At 55.0% G+C, this 17,592-nt stretch overlaps 1 protein-coding gene across 14 annotated transcripts; it reads right to left on the reverse strand.

Moving 5' to 3' along the window:
• Window positions 1-52: 52 nt before the first annotated feature.
• CAMTA2 (calmodulin binding transcription activator 2) lies at window positions 53-17,525 on the reverse strand. Of its 14 annotated transcripts, none has more exons than XM_058283697.2 (23): window positions 17,206-17,525; window positions 15,874-15,968; window positions 15,564-15,667; window positions 14,355-14,422; window positions 14,137-14,272; window positions 13,510-13,581; window positions 13,115-13,268; window positions 12,630-12,764; window positions 11,098-12,038; window positions 10,231-10,357; window positions 8,547-8,681; window positions 6,533-6,648; window positions 5,737-5,921; window positions 5,369-5,447; window positions 4,987-5,209; window positions 3,663-3,967; window positions 2,409-2,605; window positions 1,969-2,152; window positions 1,737-1,808; window positions 1,595-1,615; window positions 1,261-1,430; window positions 1,002-1,076; window positions 53-903 (listed from the first exon to the last, which is right to left on the reverse strand). In XM_058283697.2, exons 2-23 carry the CDS (start codon window positions 15,902-15,904, stop codon window positions 840-842), a joined length of 3,594 nt encoding a protein of 1,197 aa, XP_058139680.1. In that variant the 5' UTR covers window positions 15,905-15,968; window positions 17,206-17,525; the 3' UTR covers window positions 53-839. The 14 variants fall into 14 exon arrangements, with proteins under 14 accessions (XP_058139680.1, XP_071066458.1, XP_058139675.1 ...); XM_071210357.1 differs by having other exon boundaries at window positions 13,510-13,596; window positions 17,206-17,483; XM_058283692.2 differs by having other exon boundaries at window positions 16,614-17,281.
• Between the last annotated feature and the right edge of the window lie 67 nt (window positions 17,526-17,592).

Below are 17,592 nucleotides of genomic sequence, written 5' to 3' on the forward strand. Positions count from 1 at the left end.
CGCTAATACGAGGCTCCGCCTCGCCCCCCATAGACAGAGGCCGGAGGCAGGCTGGTGCAGCGACGTTTAATGGCAATTCGTATAAACAAGCCCATGCACACGCAGAAAGTGCTCGTGGAGCCGGATGGAGGCCCACGCCACGGCAGGGAACCACTAGCCCGGCCGTGCAGCCCTCCCCGCGGCGCCTTAAATAGATTCTTCACTATACTCTTTATGTTACACTATGTACAAGCCCCCTCCCCGCGGGGGACGGGGCGGGGACTCCGCAACGCGTTTTATATACATCCCCTCCCCTGTGACCGCGAGGTTGGTGGCCAGAGTCGGGGTGACGGGGGAGGACAGGGGCAGAGGGAGGGAAACGGACGCAAACATGCGGAGTCGGGGTAGGAGCACGGTCAGCCCTGAAACACGACGGGCGCGCGCAGCGAAGGCAGAGGTGAGACCGAGGCGGCTACATTCAGAGACGCATCGAACAAATAAATAAGGCAAGTCAGGAAGGGGCCGAGTCCGGTGCAGGCGGGGAGTGGGGAGCTGTGGAGAAGGGGCAGGCAGGCTCCGTCGACCACAACTGAAGATGCAGGTCTGTGGGGCGTGGGGCTTCTGGAGCCCGGGACCAAAAGGGACATGACCGAGAGGGAAGAGGAGAGAGGTGTGCGGAGCAGGGGCTGGGAAGAGGGAGTTCAGCACTTCGGAGAGGGGAGGACTGTGGAGACCTATGAAGGGCTCCAAGAAAGGTGAAGGGGAAAGCTGCCAACTGGGGGCTCCCCCTCCCCCAGAAAGCCTCTCCCGGTTAAGACTGCAAGAAGCGGCTCAGGGTGGTGAGAAAGGCTGTGGAGAGCTCAGGTGGCCAGTCCAGGCTGAGGAAGTCCTTCCAGCTCCTGATTCTGCTTCAGTTCCCTCATCCTGCAGGGAGACCAGGAAGGAATCAGAGAGGCCCACTGTGTCAGGGCAGGTGGGAGGGTGGAGAGGCTGGGCAGACCCAGCGAGGAAGGGAGGAATACCTGTGTCGGCAGCGCCGCAGGAACCTCATGATCTTCCGGGCTGCCTGGTCCTGCTTCTTGGTGAGAAAGGAGCCTCTGGTGGAGGAAAGAAGAGCTGGGGAGACCTCGCAGAACATCCAGACACCCCAAGCCTTCCGCCCTTACGAACACCAGCAGGGAAGAACAGTAACAGGGAACTGGGGACCCAGGGGCAGTGGGCACGGATGAAGTGGGTAGGCACAGAGGCTGGGGGCTGGGGGTCTGGGGGGCTGGGGCGTACTTGCTGCGGGCGGGCAGGGGGCCCGGAGGCCGGAGGCGGTAAGAGCGGTAGTGCTGCTGGATGAGCACGGCCGCTCTGCGGCTCTGCTGAAAACGCTTCTGCTCATAGTAGCTTCGGAACTTGCTCTGGATCAGGATGGCCGCCTGGGTCATCTTCTTATAGAGTGCAAACTGCAGCGGTGGGGAGGGACAGGGACTGCAATGGAGGGACCGAGAGCCCAGCCCCTGGGGGTCACCCTCAAGTGTGGTTACCGCATGTCTCTCTAACCCACACACTCATGGAAAGCCTGAATCGTTGCAGACACAACTTCACGCCCAGATCTCATGCCTAATACCTTAAGTGCAATCCAGGTCAGCTTGTGGAGAGAGAAGGGGAGTTAAAGCTCTGGCCGCATTCTGGCTGCTCTGGGCTGGGATGGGTGTGTGTGGAAGTGGGTGGGAGGTTGAGAGGGTGTCTTCCAGAGAGAAGAGTCTCACCTGCTTATACTTGCGGTAACAGCGCTGGATCACAGCTGCTGCAACCTCCTGCTGCTCTTTCAGCCGTCGGCCCTAGGGGGAAGAGAAGGAGGTCTCAGCACCTCATGGCCCACCTTTCCCTCTCCCCTGACCCTGTACCCCATTCTTAGACCTGACTGGATAACTCCAAAAGCCCTGGGAGCCCACAGTCTCCCTTGGCTCAAGAGTGCACTGAGAACCCCAGCCCCCTGACCTTATACTTCCGGAAGGCCGTCTGGATGACTCGGGCTGCCTCATACAGTTCCCGCTGCTCATGATCTGACAGTGTCAGCAGGGCAAAATCACTCTCCATCTTGCCACTGGCAGATGCAGAGAGGAACTCTGCCCAGGAAGGTGCTGGAGGGATAGCCAGGCGACCCCGCTCAAAGGGCAGTTCGCTGTAGGGGATGGGGAGAGGGGATGTCAGAGGGCATCTCTCGTCTCTCTTCTGCCCAGGGATTGCTCTGAGGGGAGACCCCAGCAACAGGGTCTGGGGAGAGTGACTTCAGAGTTCATCAGCCACCTCCAATTCCCTTCTCAGAGGCCCTGGGGCCTCAGCCAGAAAGGAGCTTAAGGCTGTGGGGAAGCCTCTTCCTCCCTCCCTCCCATCCTCCTTTAAGGAAGAGTCCTGAGGTTTTGTCCTGAGCTGGTCACCTGGGAGGGGCTGAGCTGGGGAAATGGTCCACGTTCTCCAGGTAACTGGCCAGCCAGGACATGGTCTCACTGAGCCCCACGGCCCCTGTCCGCTCCCGCAGTGGGGCTCCAGCCTCAGGCAGCCCCACAAAGTCTTCTCGCTTAATCCTTTCTGGTGTGGCTTCAATGATCTGCTTGGCCAGAGAGATCATGTCCACCTGGAGGAAGGAGACGCTGTGTAAGCCTCAAGAGGCCCCAACTGCCAGATATTCCTGCCCTGCCAAGGCTGTGACCTGAGTCTAGTCCTAGTCATTCCTTCTTTCTCCACCAGATGCTGAAGCCCTCGGGGATTGCGCTCCCTGCTAACCCTGTCTTTCTCGGCTGCTGTTCAGACTTGGCCTTGTACTTGGTGGGTTTCCATTTGGGAGCACAGCCCTTTTGTGTTGAGACTGTGGAGGACACAGGGTAGGAAGAACTTTCGCCAAGTGGGGATTCAGGGGCTAAGCAAATGAGGGACTTCACCACTCTTCCAGCCCGACTGCCCGCTGTCCCCACCCGGGTCTGCTCCACACCGGCCACCCAACATAGGCCTGCGCCACAGCACACCCTCTCCACTGGCTTGGCATGCTACTCCCGACCTGTCAGCTCCCCAAGAACCAGCCCACGGCTCACCAACTGCACAAGGCCCTGATGAATGGCTCCAGCCCTGAACTTTGCAGCACTTCCTGCCAGCCACATAATGCATCCTACCCTGTGACAGCCTGATTTTTTAAAAACCCAGTTGCCTCTCTAAAGCAGGTATGTCTCCAGGTTCTAGCAGAGAAGTATGCTGCGACACTTGAAGAGTCACTCTCTTCACTTACTCATTCATTCCACAAGACTTCCTTAGCTTTTGTCAGGTGCAAGCTTCTTCCCCTCCCCAGATCACTGCCACACACCTTGCCAACTTTTCCCCTCCACATCCCTCCCAGCTGCCCTCCATCCTGGTACCCCAAGAATCTTCATGAATCATCAAGTAACTGATTAGAAATCCCCCTACCACCCTGCTCTAGATGAAGATATTCCCCAGAATTAACCCCTGATGACTTTTGAGTCACAAGGACTGAAAAGAGCTAAGTAAAGGGCTGCCATGCCTGTCCCCACATGGTGAGTAAATGGCCTCTTCTTCCCAGAGTGAAGCCAGACTGATTCTGCTTCGTGGGCTGGCATGCCTCAGCCCACCTCTGCACCCCACTCCATTTCTAGCTCTCACAATTCCATCGATGTAAGCAGTACCGGGATCACATCCACAGCTGGTGGGCTGTCAGCTTCGTCTGGAGCAGCCCCACCATCTGAGGCTGGTGGGAGAGGAGTTGACGAGGGAAGGGGTCCTTTGAGGTTGGTGGCCTCATAGTCCATGAGGAGGAGTGGGGCCTCTGGGGCACCAGAGGAGAGATGGCCTGGGACCATCTCCTCCATGACAATCTCAGAGGCTGGCAGAGGAGCAGGGGGGGGACTGCCATCCAGGGCACTAGAATACGCTGATGTGACAGAGAAAGTGCCATCCGACAGCTCCGAGGGCGAGGAGACGCTGCTCAGACCTGTGAGAGCAAGGGAAGAGGGTAAGGCAACAGGAGCCGCCTGCCACCCAGCTCTCCTACCAGCCCCATCCTTCCCAATCTCCCCGTAGGTTCCTGTTATTTCTCCTCCCCTGCCGCCTCCTCTCCTACTCTTTCTGTCTCCCGCCCTCTGACTTTGCCTTCGTCTATCCTTCCACCCACATCCCTCTCTCAAGATTAGGGGCTATTCTTTTTTTTTTTTTTTAATATATTCATTTATGTGTATTTTATATCAAAATTTAGGAATAATTATTTACTATGAAAGAGGAAAATTCCCAGGGAGAGACATTGTTAGAGGTGTTTTTTAATACGTTTTTCATTTTTAAATAAGCTTTAGATTACAAATGTGTAACATCAAAAACGGGATTCCCATATACCCACTTTCTCCACTTTCCCCCATTAACAATGTCTTTCATTAGTGTAGTACATTTGTTACAATTGATGAACATATATTGAAGCATTGCTACTAGCCATGGTCTATAGTTTACATTATAGTTCACACTTCACAATGCACAATTTTATCAATTTTGACAAAATGTAAAATGGCCTGTATCCATCATTGCAATGTCATGCAGGACAATTCCAATGTCTCTAAAATGTGGGGCTATTCTTTTTGAAGTAACCATCCTGTAAGTGTGAGAGTATTTTTCTTTTTGTGTGTGTGTGTGTGTGATCTTGCTATGTCAGCTCTCCCATGCATGCAGTGCCACTCCTGGGTGGGATGCACTTTATCTTTGTGTGTGGAGTGGCTCTGCTTGTGGGGCACACTCCTTCCACGTGGGGCACACCTACGCGGGGGACACCCCTGCGTGGCAAGGCCCTCCTTGCACGCAGTAGCATTGCATGTGGGCCAGCTCGCCATACAGGTCAGGCGGCCCTGGGTACTGAGCCCTGAACCTCCTATATGGTAGATGCACGCTCTGTCATTTGAGCTACAACCACTTCCCAATTTCCATTATTAAAAAGTTAAAAAAAATAAAATGGTTAGGGGCAGCCCTCACCTGTGTCTGGGCTGGAGGATGGTGGCGACAGGGCCAGTGGGGGCTCAACTGAAGCTTCCTGTCTCTGCAGTTCCTCAAGGCAGCGGGCAAGGCGCACGTGACCCCGGGAATGAGCCACGGAGAGGGGTAGACGGCCCAGAGAGTCGGGAATGCTCAGGGCCTGCCGGTTCCAGCGGAAAAGGAGCACAGCAGCTTCCAGGTGTCCCAGGGCACAAGCCCACATCTGAGGAGAGGGGTAGGGAGAGGACAGGGTGGGGGTTGGAGGTGAGGCCTGGGGCCCTTCCTCCAGGTGGCCCTAGCCCTCCCACTGTTTCCCTGAGTCCATCAAAGGCTCTTCCTGTCCCCCTTTGCTCCATGTGAACCAGGAACCTAGCATCCTCACCAGAGGGGTGCATGAGAAATGATCCACGTTGAGCGGGTCAACCTCTTGCTCTAAGTCCAAGCTTCCAGTCTCCACACTCCTGGAGGTTTGGGAGAAGGACATCTAGAAGTAAAGGGACTGAGAAGCAACTGTCTAGAAGCACTAAGGTCAGCGGCACGAGGCAATCAAAAGAGATTAATAAAGATAAGGAGACAAAGAAGTCAAAGTGCCATAAGGCGAGGGCTATTAGGATTCCCGCAAATGCAAGTCCTCTTCCGCAGTGAGCCCAGCTCCCTCTTGGCAGGGCTCTGGGTCCTCTGCGTCCTCCACAGTCCCCTGCACTTTAGTTTCAGTGGCTGTCCAGCCCCCTCCCTGCTGCCCCTGCTCACCGCCACTGGCTCAGCGTCTCGATGAGGCGGGCGTAGCCCTGGGCAGCAGCCAAGTGCAGGAGGCTCATGCCCCGGAAGGGGCTTCCATGGGCCAGACGTTCAGGACCCCTCCAGGTGGAGCGTGGGATCATGCTCTCTACCAAGACCACTACCCGGGCCTCGAACCCAGGCCCCTGGCCTTCATCCTGCAGTACACACAACCTTATCAGGGACCTGCGAGGCCTTGGCCATCTGATGTCTGTCCTCCCAGCTATAATTCTGCCCCCTCCCCCCACCGCCACTCCAGGTTCCCACCTGAGACCTCTGATAGTCCTTCCGTTCTCCCAGTTCAAGTCCCCGTGTAGCCTCAGTGTCCCTCACTCTTGCCCCTCTGGAGCCAGGCCTAGCACACCCAGGCCCATGTTGGGCCTTCACATCAGTTAAGGTGAGCCCTGTGTTCACATCCGGCTTCTCTCCTCAGAACCCAGGGTCCTCTCTGAGCCTCTCCCCAGGGCTCCTCCTCCAGAGACTGGGAACCCACCGAGCCTTGAGCCCCAACCTTCCTGATCCCCTCCCCCATCTCCTTCACTGCCACCCTTCTTCAGACCAGAAATAGTTTGAAGCCTGCCATGCCAAGAGGGTGCCCAGAATAGCCACTCTTGCACGGGGCGGGGGCGGGAGCAGGATGACATCAGGGAGAAAGGAGGACTGCCTGAGGAGGCTGGGGACAGGAAAGCGAGGGGGGTCATACCCCAGAGCATTTTCTTTCTGAGGACCCTCTCCCTGTCCCCACTGAAGACCACCCTCTTGGAAGTACCTGAATTGGGGGAGCGTCTGGCCCCTGGCAAGGTGCCTGCCCGGCTGCTGCAATCTCTGCCATCCGCTTCTCCATCTGCTCCAGCCGCTCCAGGATGGACATCCGGAACTGGTTGTCTGAGGGGGAATGGGTATGGGAGGCTGAGTGGGCAGGCTCTGCTGGGTGATGCCCTGAACACCCAAACTGGAGGTGAAGACATGAAATCGTATTCTTTCCCTTCCCCCAAACAGCTCCTTTACCTACATACCTAAATAAAGCCCATCAAGACTCAGTCCTTAAAAAAGGGCTTTTTTTTTTTGGTCTTATTGTAAAAGAGGGCTCTTAATACTACCTGCGTACCAGAACCAGAATCCAGAACTTAGACTGTTTCCTTCAAAACACAGAGACAGGAGAACTGCAAAACAGCCCCCAACCCCCAGGGGCCCTGAACTGCACATATACATGCGCTCCCACCCCCACCCCCCCACCCCCGGCCTTTTCCTAGAGGAAACATTCCTCGGTTCACCTTGCGCCAGACACTACCTTTGTCCCCCATGCTGGGACTGAAGGACTCCAGGGTCCCTCCTCTCTGTTAACCACTGGTCAAAAGAGCTCAGGGACTGTGATTTGAAAGCACCGTCCCCTCCTCCCGGCCCCCCGCAGCTGTCCACAAAGAGGATGGGGGGGGAACATGACAGAGATGGATAGCCACGTCCATTCCTCCCCCTCCTCCCCCCACCCCCACACACAAACACACGCGCACGCACTCTCACACACACTCCAAGCTATATCTGTCCCCTTCTGAGATCACACAAGGGAAGGAGGGGACCAGAGCCATGGGCAAACAGGCACAGAGAAACGGTGGAGGCCAGGGATGTTCTCAGATGCCAGGACAGAGGGACACAGACGGGTTAAAATGGGATGAAGGTGGAGAGGTGACGGTGGGGGGATGGAGTAAAGCATGATGGACAGAAACCCAGGTGTAACAGAGGAGAGAGAGAAGCCAGGTGAAGGAGAGGGGAGAAAGGAGGGAGCTCCGGGGTGGGTGGGGGGGACGACGATGACGCAGTACCAAACAAGCAACTAAGAAAGGTTAAGAAGGTAAGAGAGGCAAGTTGAGACACTGGGCTGAGAAGAAATGGAAATGGAAAGAAAAGGATACTCATAGGAGAGATGATAAAACAAAGATGAGACAAGGACAGAAAAATAAGGGATGAAGAGTCACAGAGCAGGACAAAGAACAGAACCGAGAGACCTGGCAAGAGCTCAAGGCAGACAGACTCGCCTGAGAGACAGGCAGTCCAGCACACACGGAGCTGGGCAGCCTCCAAGTGTGAGGCCAAACCAGGAGCAGGAGCCCTGACAGAACTGGATGTGAAGGGAAACAGAGACAAACCCAGCAAAGGGCAACAGCAGAACTGAGAGAAACTAAGAGGGCAACAACAGGGACGCCAAGAGGAAGAGGCAGAGGAAAGCAAACCTCGAGGACGGAAACAGCTCTCAAAGGCACAGAGAGGGATAACCAGTAAAAGTGTGTGACTGTGTGTGTATAAGCAAGTTCACCACAAACTTAGCAGTGGTGGATATCGCTAAGCAGTAATATTATAGACAATTTTCATTTTCTATTTTGTGCTTTTCTGTAATTTCCAAATTTCCCATAATGAATATGTATCTTTATGATATAAGGGAAAAAAAACAAGAAGAAATGTCAACGCCTGTGTAAGCATGTATCTCATGCTCTTGACTCTGTCTCTGCCCCATCCTCTGGGCCTTGCTTGCCTAGATCCCATCCTCTGGGATGGAGAGGACAGGGCAAGAACTAGGATGAAGATGGGGTCAAGATTTATGGGGAAGAGGAGGTAAGAAAAGTTTGTTGCTACATTCAGAAATGACCAATGAAAGGGGATCTGCAAGAAAAGTGGGGGAGTGCGAGCTAGGCAGTAGGCCACCTGGGTCCTGAGGGATGCAGGAGCATGGAATGAAGCTCAGTGGTTGTGGGGGCCGGATACTTGGGGTCAGAGGGCTAGGTACTCACCATCCAGGGACAACCAGTCAAGCTGAGTACTAGGCAGAGACAGGAAACGGCGGGCTCGATACTCAAAGAGCACAGAAGCAGAAAGGGGCCCCTCCCGCCCTGCCACCTGCAAAGACACCAGCCCTACCTCATGGGCTGGGGAGGGCAGTGTCAGCGAGAAGGGCTCTCTTTCCCTGGCTCCTTCACCGGTCACCTGGATCAGAGCCACAGGCGATCGTTCCATATCTAACCCTCCCCTCACCCCCACTGTGGTCCAAGAGGCTCTTAGCTTCAGTGGCCTTAATGGGAAGGGAGTCCATTCATTTAAGAACTTAATACCTACTATAGGCCACAAACCCCCTTGGATGCTAGACCCTGTTGTTAAGGACGTTTGTTATTTAGCAACAGGGCCTGGAAGTTGAGGGTTAAGAGATACCTATATCTTAGAAACAATCTGTTAGGGAATAAACCCTTGATCCCCCAAGATCAGAGTCCAGAGGCCGTGACCTTGTCACTGAGATGGGGGAAAGGGGAGCTAGCTACTCTAGAACAGTGCCCAGTGAAACCTGTGTCCCAAGGTCTCAATGTCCATGGCTTTGAGAATGGAACCACCAACCCCTAGTCTCAAGACTGAGGGCTAAATCTCTTCCTCCCAATCTCCAGCTCCTTCGATCTTTCCTTCTGTGCATGGCTGAGCAGGGCTGTTAAGATTGGGGGACAGCACACTCATAGAAACAGAGATGTAACATGTTCTCGGGGCCCCACCTAAGGCTGACTGTTGAGTACAGGGTAAGGGACAAGGTTGGAGGCAGGGAGGGCAGAGAGGACTCCAGGCAGGTGGGGCCTAGACCAGGGCTGTCCAACAAAATTCTCTGAGATGCTGGGACTGTTCCATATCTGTACTGTCCCACAGGGTAGGACTAGCCACATGTGGCTACTGAGCACTCCGTGTGGTTAGAGCAACTGAGGAACTGAATTTTTAATGCTCCTTCATTTTAATTACTTTTTTTTTTTTAAGGTACTGGGGCTGGGGATTGAACTTGGGACCTGATGTGTGGGAAGCCAGTGCTCAACCACTGAGCCACACTGGCGACTCTGAGTTGGTTTTTTTCATTTGTTTGTTTGTTTTTAGGAGGCACCAGGAACCGAACCCAGGACCTCCTATGTAGGAAGCAGGCACTCAACCGCTTGAGCCACATCCACTCCCCTAACTACTTTAAATTTAAATAGATATATGTGGCTGGTGGTTAGCATACTGGACAGAATTTGTTCTTTAATCCCCGCTACCTCTCCCATTTCATTCTCCCAAGAGCCCCTAGGATTGGAGGCAGAAACTCTGACTCCATCTAAACAGAGTTCTGGGACAGACAGATCTCTCTTTGGCCAAGTTTCTGACCTTACAGGAGGCGATACCAAGGACCCAAGGAACGAGCTGACTTACCCAAGGTCACTAGCTAGCTAAGGAGATTTCTTGGACTAGAACCTAGACTTCTTGACAGCTATGCCCAGGCTCTTTATCTCTGGCCAGGCTCATCTGCCTGCTGGGGGAACATGGAGCTGAGCCTCAGAACTGGACGAGATCCTCATCCTCTCGGGATTAACCCACCATCTTGGTTTCGGCAGCTTCTTGGAAGCCCTGGAGGTCCTGATCTGTCCTAACAGCCCATATGTTAGTCCCTTTCCCCACCCGTCCCAATCCCCATACCAGGACAGTAGCAGCGTAAGACACCAGGCTGGACTAGTGAGGCTGGCACTGCGATGTGATCAAAGACACAGGAGTAATGCTCAGAGGTCTCAGTCCAAGGACCTGTGATGAGCACCTTGACACCACCCTGCAGAGGTCAGAGGTCAGAGTCATGCAGCTGGAAGGGCTGTTGGATGTTCATTCATTCACTCATTCACTCATCTGTTCAAACCTTTAGAGAGACTCTAGTGTATACCATATATCAGGCCCTGTGTACAATCTGGAGATTCAAGGATGCACAAGGCCCGGAAGTGGGTGAGGTCAGCTAGTCTATCCCTACAGCCCAACATCCCTGAGAGGTGGTTACCTAATCACTAGGGGAAACTCACCACCTTCCCCAAGGTTACCAACTTATTTGCAGATAGCTCTCATCAAGTGGAAGTTATCTTTTTCAGGCTAATTCTTCCTGAAAGTTCCTCTTTTCCCTCTCTGGAGCAGCACAAAACCGAACTTCTCACCACTGCTGAAGATACTGGATAGTGTTTCAGCTACCCAAAATCTTCAGTCACATCCCTGCTATATTTCTTCTTTCCAGGCTGAATGGCCCCAGCTCCCTCCCTCTAGGAACAGTCACAGAGAGAATTAACCATGGTTAACCACAGTTAACTAGAAGGAAGGGGGAGGAAGGGAGAAAGGGTTAGTTGGTGGGAACTACAGAAACAGGAAAGGAGCTACACTCTACGAGAAAATGGAGATTGGGAAGAGAAGCCATGAAAACTGAGGGAAACTAAGACCACGTTGTGGGGAGAAGCTACAGTTAATACTGACCATTAGTCCTACACATTCAGAAGAGATACAGAGGAGGGGGGAAGTAAGCCTAGGACTCACCTCTGGGTAGGACCACTCTGGGGAGAAGTCTGTGATGCTGCTAAGCGCAGGAGAGAGTGGGGGAGCCGGGGCAGGGATGCTTGGCGCTTCGTCGCTGATGAGTTCTCCCATGAGGTCTGGGAATGATGAAAGACTGAAGGGCTCCAGTTCGCTGGTTCCACCAGATCCTCCGAATAAGGCTTCCCCTCGTCCTACCCTGCCTGATGGCTCCAAGGAGGCAGGGGAGGGTGGAGGTGAAGGAGGGGGCGAAGGGGCAGGTGGGGCAGCTCCCTGGGTCTCGAGCTCTTCCCCACCATCATCATCTTCAATAAAGAAGCAGTTTCGTCTTCTCCCACCTGCTCCCGACTGTGGAGGGGGACCCCGAGCAGCCACCTGGGGCTCCAGGGCAGCAGCGGGCTCTAGGGCAGGGCAGGGGGTGTGGGCAGCTTCTGCCTCAGGGAAGTCTGGGCTTACCCCCTGCCCCCCTCCATATGTCTGGCCCCTCTGGGGGCTGTTGAGAAAACGATCAGGGTCAAAGGCAGGACTGGGAGGAGCTGGTGGGGCAGAGGGCTCAGAGCCTACAACCACTGCCAAGCTCATGGAAGGCCTAGGATCAGCCTGGGGAGCCAAGTGCCTGGTGGGCGTCAAGCCCCCAGAACGCTGCTCCACTCCTGTCAGGAGGAGGATGGCAGTGCCCCCCCTGGATGAACTCCCTCGAGAGGTAGGAGGGCTAGGTCTGACCTCTAGGGGTTCAGCAAAACCTGATGAAGAGGAAGAAGAGGAAGAAGAAGATGGGGAGGTATGTGCCTTGGGGAGCTCTGGGGGAAGTGGGGCTATTAGTGGAGGAGGCTCAGGGGGATGGGGATGGGGGATAGAGGTCAGGGTTAAAGCTCGGGGCTCCACTTTGGGGGAGATGATGCGATGTTTCGTGCTGCTACATTTGTGGGTAAGGCTCCCAGAACCTGGAGTGGAGAGAAGTTGGGAGGAGAGAAGGGGTAAGACGCATCTTGTCTTTTGCAGCCTCCCCTACTGGAAGCCTTTTTTTTATTCATTTCCTGGGATTTGCTATCGACCATGGTGTGATACTGATTGTGGCCACTGTGAGGCAGTAGAGAGGCCTCCTCCTCCCCCAACAAACAAACATAGGACTGAACAAGCATTGTAGAAAACAACTAGGGACTTGGGGTAGTAGCTGAAATAGGCAAATGCATAGAAAAAAGGACAAAAAAAAAAAAAAAAAAGATGAACCACTGGGGCACCAAGTAGGAGTAAAGCTAAGGTTGAGTGTAATTGGTGGTGCTAGGCTGGCCAGGATTTGGTTAAGGGTAGAGGGCAGAAGAGGGCACGTGCTGCCAGGACTGCAGAGTAAAAGGATCTAGGACCAACCAGTGTGCACCCGGAAGGGAAGGCATCTGTTAACTGGCCTTCTTTCTGGAATATGCAAAAGACTTGTAAATCAGCATGCAAAGCCCATCCAGACAAATATCCCCCTGGCTTGAGTGAGAGCAGTGTGGATAGGTAGGAAGAGAGCTTCAGCGTCAGGGGTCACTAACCAAGGCCCCCACTGCAGAGACAGGCATGGGTTCGGGGTGCGGGCTTGGTCGGGTGGGTGTCCAGGATCTGCTGCACCAGCTGTTCTACAGAGAACTCCTCTGCCCCGTTCCCACAGCTCCATTTGATGCCATGAACTAGGGGAAAGTTGGGGAGAAGTACTGTGGGAATCCCACAAAACAGTCCCCAAAGTACCTTGATGGCTCCTCCAAGCACCTGAGATGCTCCAAGACTTCTGGCTGGGTGAATAGAGGCCAGCAGCCTCGAGACTGCTCAGACAAGTAGCTCACAGCTGTCCTTTAGTCCCTTCTCCATATTCCAGCACCTTGGAATGCACCAGGAATCCCAGCACCCCCTCAGGAAAGCACCATCCTGGCTTGGAGGGAAATGGTCACCCCACAGGCTTCTGGGTGCAGAACCCTGGGCCCTTGTAGAGGCCCTGTTTCCACTCTCCCCTTGCAGCTTGACCCTGGCCCTGCTGCCTTACACATGGGCTTCAGCTGTCCCAACAGCTCCTCCCGGGACCACTTCAGCCATTCTCGACGGTCGCTGCTGATGGAACAAAAGATGGGGCTACAGCCCTTTCCACAATCTTCTAGGGCTGGGACGTTCAGGTAGTGCACGAGGACGATGTCAGGGTTCTGAGAGCACAGGTACACACAGAGAATCATGGGGTCCTGAGGCCAGGGGCACAGCGTCCTTGTCCTCACTTTCTTCCTGGGCATCCCCCAAACTCACCCCCAATTTCTGCCTCTCTCCATCCCCAGCCCCCTTTCCTTTTCCCACTCAGAACACAGTCATCCTTCCACTTAATTCTTTCAGATCCCATTTCCCCTCAAAGAGCCAGGAAGAGTCGGGCTCCCTGAGTTCTTCCATCCTTACCTGAAGTAGCCAGTAGCAGCGCCGATGGAATGTGGGGACGATGGAAGAGTGAACGTAGCAGCCATAGAGACACTGCCAGGAGATAGGCTGGGGTGGGGGGAGGGCTAGTCTGCTCCCCAACTCTTCTTCTGTTCGGTCCCTTTGCAGGAATCCCAATCTTGCCACCAGTTTCTCTTCAACCCTCTCCCTACCCCCACCTGGTCTCTACCCCTTTCAAGTGAGGGATAGAGAGATGGGAATAATGGGGTTGGGACCTTACAAAGGGGACCAAAATTTGAAATTTGGAACTACCTAGAAACCAGAAGGCATTATAAGAATGCACCTAGGATGAGAAACAACGATTTGGGGAAGAGAAATCTGTGCTTAGCGGTTCATTACTGGGATCCCTGAGGGCAATGCAGATGAAGTAGGGGGACTAGGTGGACATCATTATCCTTGAGGGAGAAGCATATGGCCTGGACAGTTGGGTCATGGAGGAATCAGTCAGCTGATCCAAAGTGAGAAAGGAAAAGCAACCAGGAGAGCGGTGAGGCGGACAATGTCTCCATGCGCTGGCAGGGCTAGAACTCAGCTAAGGGTGGAGAGGGAAGGCAGAGGGCAGTTGAGCTGGATGCCTGACTCTCTTACCTCCATGCCCTGGACCTTCAGTTTCATATGGTCCTCTCGGGTAGTTTTCCCATCCTTCCGCTTCTTCCACAAGTAACCATCCTTTCGATATTTCACCTTCTTGCGGTTGTAGAGGATGATGGAGCCATTCTGAGGCCTGGGGAGGGAAGGACTGGCCTTGAGTTCTGGGAACAGAACGTGGGACCTCTGCCACTCCTCACTTTCACTAACTTTCTCACCTTGTCTTTGGGGCACAGGATAGCCACTCATCGTGCTTCTCGAAGGTGATCAAGTAGGATGCAATCTCCTATAGGAAAAGAGGTACCCAGGGGGGTGTGCCCTTTATATAGAGTCTCAGCCTGGCGACCTCTGTATCATCCCCTCAGAGTCTCACTTTCGGCAGAGTTATGGGAGCTAGTGGAAATATATCCAGGTATCTGGGCTCAGCATTCTTAAGCCCTCCTGAGACTCCAGACCAAAGTCTAACCTTTTCTCCTTCCCTCCCTCCCTCCTAACTTTTTCTTGGGGCCAGCCTTAATTCTTCTCCACCCATCCTTCATACTGCATGTTATTCTATCCTCGAATCTCATTTTTGTGCTACTTCCTGGCTTGTAAAAGGCCAATGATTCCAGACTCCTCAGCGTGACTCCAAGGTTCTCCCCAACCAGGGATCAAACCATTGTTCCCACCATTTACCCATATTCCACCAACCATTCTTGGCAGACTGGTCCATTGATTCTTCCCTGAACATGCCCCGAGCACTCACTTCCTACCTGCCTGAAGTGCCAGGTGCAGACCTCTCTGTGTCTGCAATCCTAGTCATCCTCTAGACCAAATCCCTTGCTGGATGCACCAGGTAAAGCCCTGCTGACCACCCTGCCCCTCCTGGAGGCTCAACAGCACTTTCAACATCACATACACACATACACACACACACACATGCCCTTTTACTGATAGTTCTAACATCAAATAAAAAACTTATCAACTACCAATTACCTCCAAGGCACTGTGGGGTGGGGCTGTAAACACAGGGACTATGCCCTGCAGAAGGAGGCAGTATCTGAGGTGGTTACAAGCGTGAACTCTGGAGTGAGTCAGATAAACTACATGAGATAAACTGACTTCATCATCTATAACATGGCGACAGAACAGTGTCTGCTCCAGAGTGTGGTGAGAGGATTAAAGGAGAGGATGCAGTCGAGTGCTTATCACAGTGCCCCATGCACAATAAATACACTACAGATGCAGTCACAGATGGAAGTGATTTTTACCCAGGTGTACATGCCAAGGAGAAGTGAGCTGCTGAGACCCGTGTCTTCATACCTCTCCTATAGTCCCCAAAGAGCCTAGAACTTTACTCTGTGCTCAGACACAGAAGGACAGCCATTCACCCTCTTCCAGCCCTCTAGACCCTGCTATGCCCTAATTTCCCAGGCTCCTTAGAAAACCTCATTTGTATTCCACCGGAGCCGCTCTGGAGGCAGCAGTGGACATCGAGGAAGACACTCCAGCAGCTTCTTGGGGAGAAAGATCTTCAGGTGGTGGCTGTTCTCTAGAGGGAATCAGAAGGGAGGGCTTAGTGTGCCAGCTCCGATGTCCCTGCGATAGCCCAGGGAAAAAGGGCTGAAGGCAATCAGAGGATTGGGGGAAACTGAAACGATAACAAGGAGAGCAGGGGATCCAAGAATTAGAGGGTCACCACGATGTGGGGAGTAAAAAGGGCCATGTCAAAACTGGGAACCTGGATTGTGAACTCACCAGCAATCTCAGTGGTGTCCTTGGAATTCATGGTGAGGGCTCCAGGGGGTAAGGTCACCCCCGGCCTGAGGGGCCGGGGGGAGGGGGAGTCTGTGCTGGGAAGGGAGAGAACAAGGTCATGGCAGAAGCCCCCACACTAATCCTGTGTGAGGTAGGGGAGGGGTTCAGAACTGGGTCAGGATATCAAGGAAAGATGAGGAAGGGGCGGGACTGTGATATGACAGCAGAGCCAGGGAATGGAGGAGGAGAACCCAGACATGATGCCAGGGACCAACATGAGTGCAGAGAGGGGCGAAACAGAGTGATCAGGAAGAAACAAGGTGGGGTGGGGGAGGGACGGTGGACAGGGCTGGTGCCTTAGAGGCTCTACAGCTTGGACTCTTGCAGAGGCTGGGGCTACCATCAGGCCAGGTCCCAGGGGCTGAGACTGAGGGGATCTGGTCCTTGGAGAATGCTTTGGCAAGAAAGCCTGGATGCTGGGGGAGGGCAGGAGCCCTAAGTCCAGGTGGGAAGCTAGGCCTTAGAAGACATCCTGACTTCCTTCTCTGTTTGATTTTTCCAAGGGGAAGGGCAAAACTGACCACCTACTCTCTTGGTCAGGGCCTGGTAGAACCTGGGCTAGAATCCAGGACCCAGCTTCCCACCCTCAAGACAACCCATCCTCCACCTTGAGGCTGCCAGGCCACCGCGCCGCTCTCCCCGTTCACCTCTGCCTCCCCTGGCCTCCAGGCCTACCGTACCCCATCTACCACTCTGGTTCCAGCCTGAGGCCCCCACCCTCCGTGGGAGAACAGATGGAAGCTGGAGGAGGCTCTCAGCGCGGGCTCCGCCAGGTGTCCACGAATGGAGGGGGGGAGGAGGCTCGTGTGAGCTCGGCTGTGTGCAGTGAAGCTGGGCTTGGGGTAAGGACTCCGCCCCAGGGCGCAGGTGCGCAGTCCCGGCTAGGCAGGCTGCCAGGGTGCGGAACGGGAGCCGGCCCGGAGCTGCGAGCCGTGGGGCGGCGGTCCCCGGAGAACCTCCGAGATGGAAGGGTCCCGCCCGCACAGAGGGATGTTGTGGTGAAGCCGCGGAACACAGTCCCGGGCGCGCGGAACTGTGCGGGCGCCGGGACGAAGGGGTCCCCGGGGCAGTCCCCGGGACGCGCAGCTTCGCCCTGGGGCCCTGCCGGGAGAGGCGCCCCCTGGCGCGGGGGAGGAAGACGGAAGCGGGGAGGTGGGGGCGAGCGCGGAGGAGGGACGGTGGTCCCCGGCGCTGCGCTCCGCGTCCTGACCCGGGTGAGCTGCGCCCCCTGGCGCGGGGGCGGAGAGGCGGGCGAGTGGCCCTGGCTCTTACCTCCCGGGGTCCCGCGGGTGAGGGCGGCAGCGGCCATTCTACCCCACACCGACCCCCCCCAGCGCCGGATGACAGCGGCGTCCGACGTCACTGCGCACGGGGCGGGGCCTCCCAATTAAGGGGCTGAGGGTCGGGAAGGGAACCTGGGGTCAGCACACGTGCGCCTCTTGGGTGGGGCGCTGGGCGGAGGGACTCGGCTTCCAGGGCCCTGAGCCCGGCCAAGGACCAGACTTCTGGGGAGTCTCTAAGGCGGCAGCAGTGCTGAGGGACACGGTTCCGGGGTCCTGGAGGCGGAAGCTCGGCCGACCAACTGGATTCCCTGTCTGGGAGAATGGGCGGGGGAGGCCGTCCAGTGCGGGAAGCCGAGGGGCTGGGCGGGGAACGTTG

The sequence above is a fragment of the Dasypus novemcinctus genome, chromosome 21, assembly GCF_030445035.2.
Source record: "Dasypus novemcinctus isolate mDasNov1 chromosome 21, mDasNov1.1.hap2, whole genome shotgun sequence".
Taxonomy (NCBI): Eukaryota; Metazoa; Chordata; class Mammalia; order Cingulata; family Dasypodidae; genus Dasypus; species Dasypus novemcinctus.

Coding starts and splice junctions, on each gene's coding strand:
- CAMTA2 (XM_058283691.2), bottom strand. Junction 1,809..1,968: donor CGGCCTTCCGGAAGTATAAG/GTCAGGGGGCTG, acceptor TCTTCCCCCTAG/GGCCGACGGCTGAAAGAGCA. Junction 1,616..1,736: donor GTTACCGCAAGTATAAGCAG/GTGAGACTCTTC, acceptor TCTCTCCACAAG/CTGACCTGGATTGCACTTAA.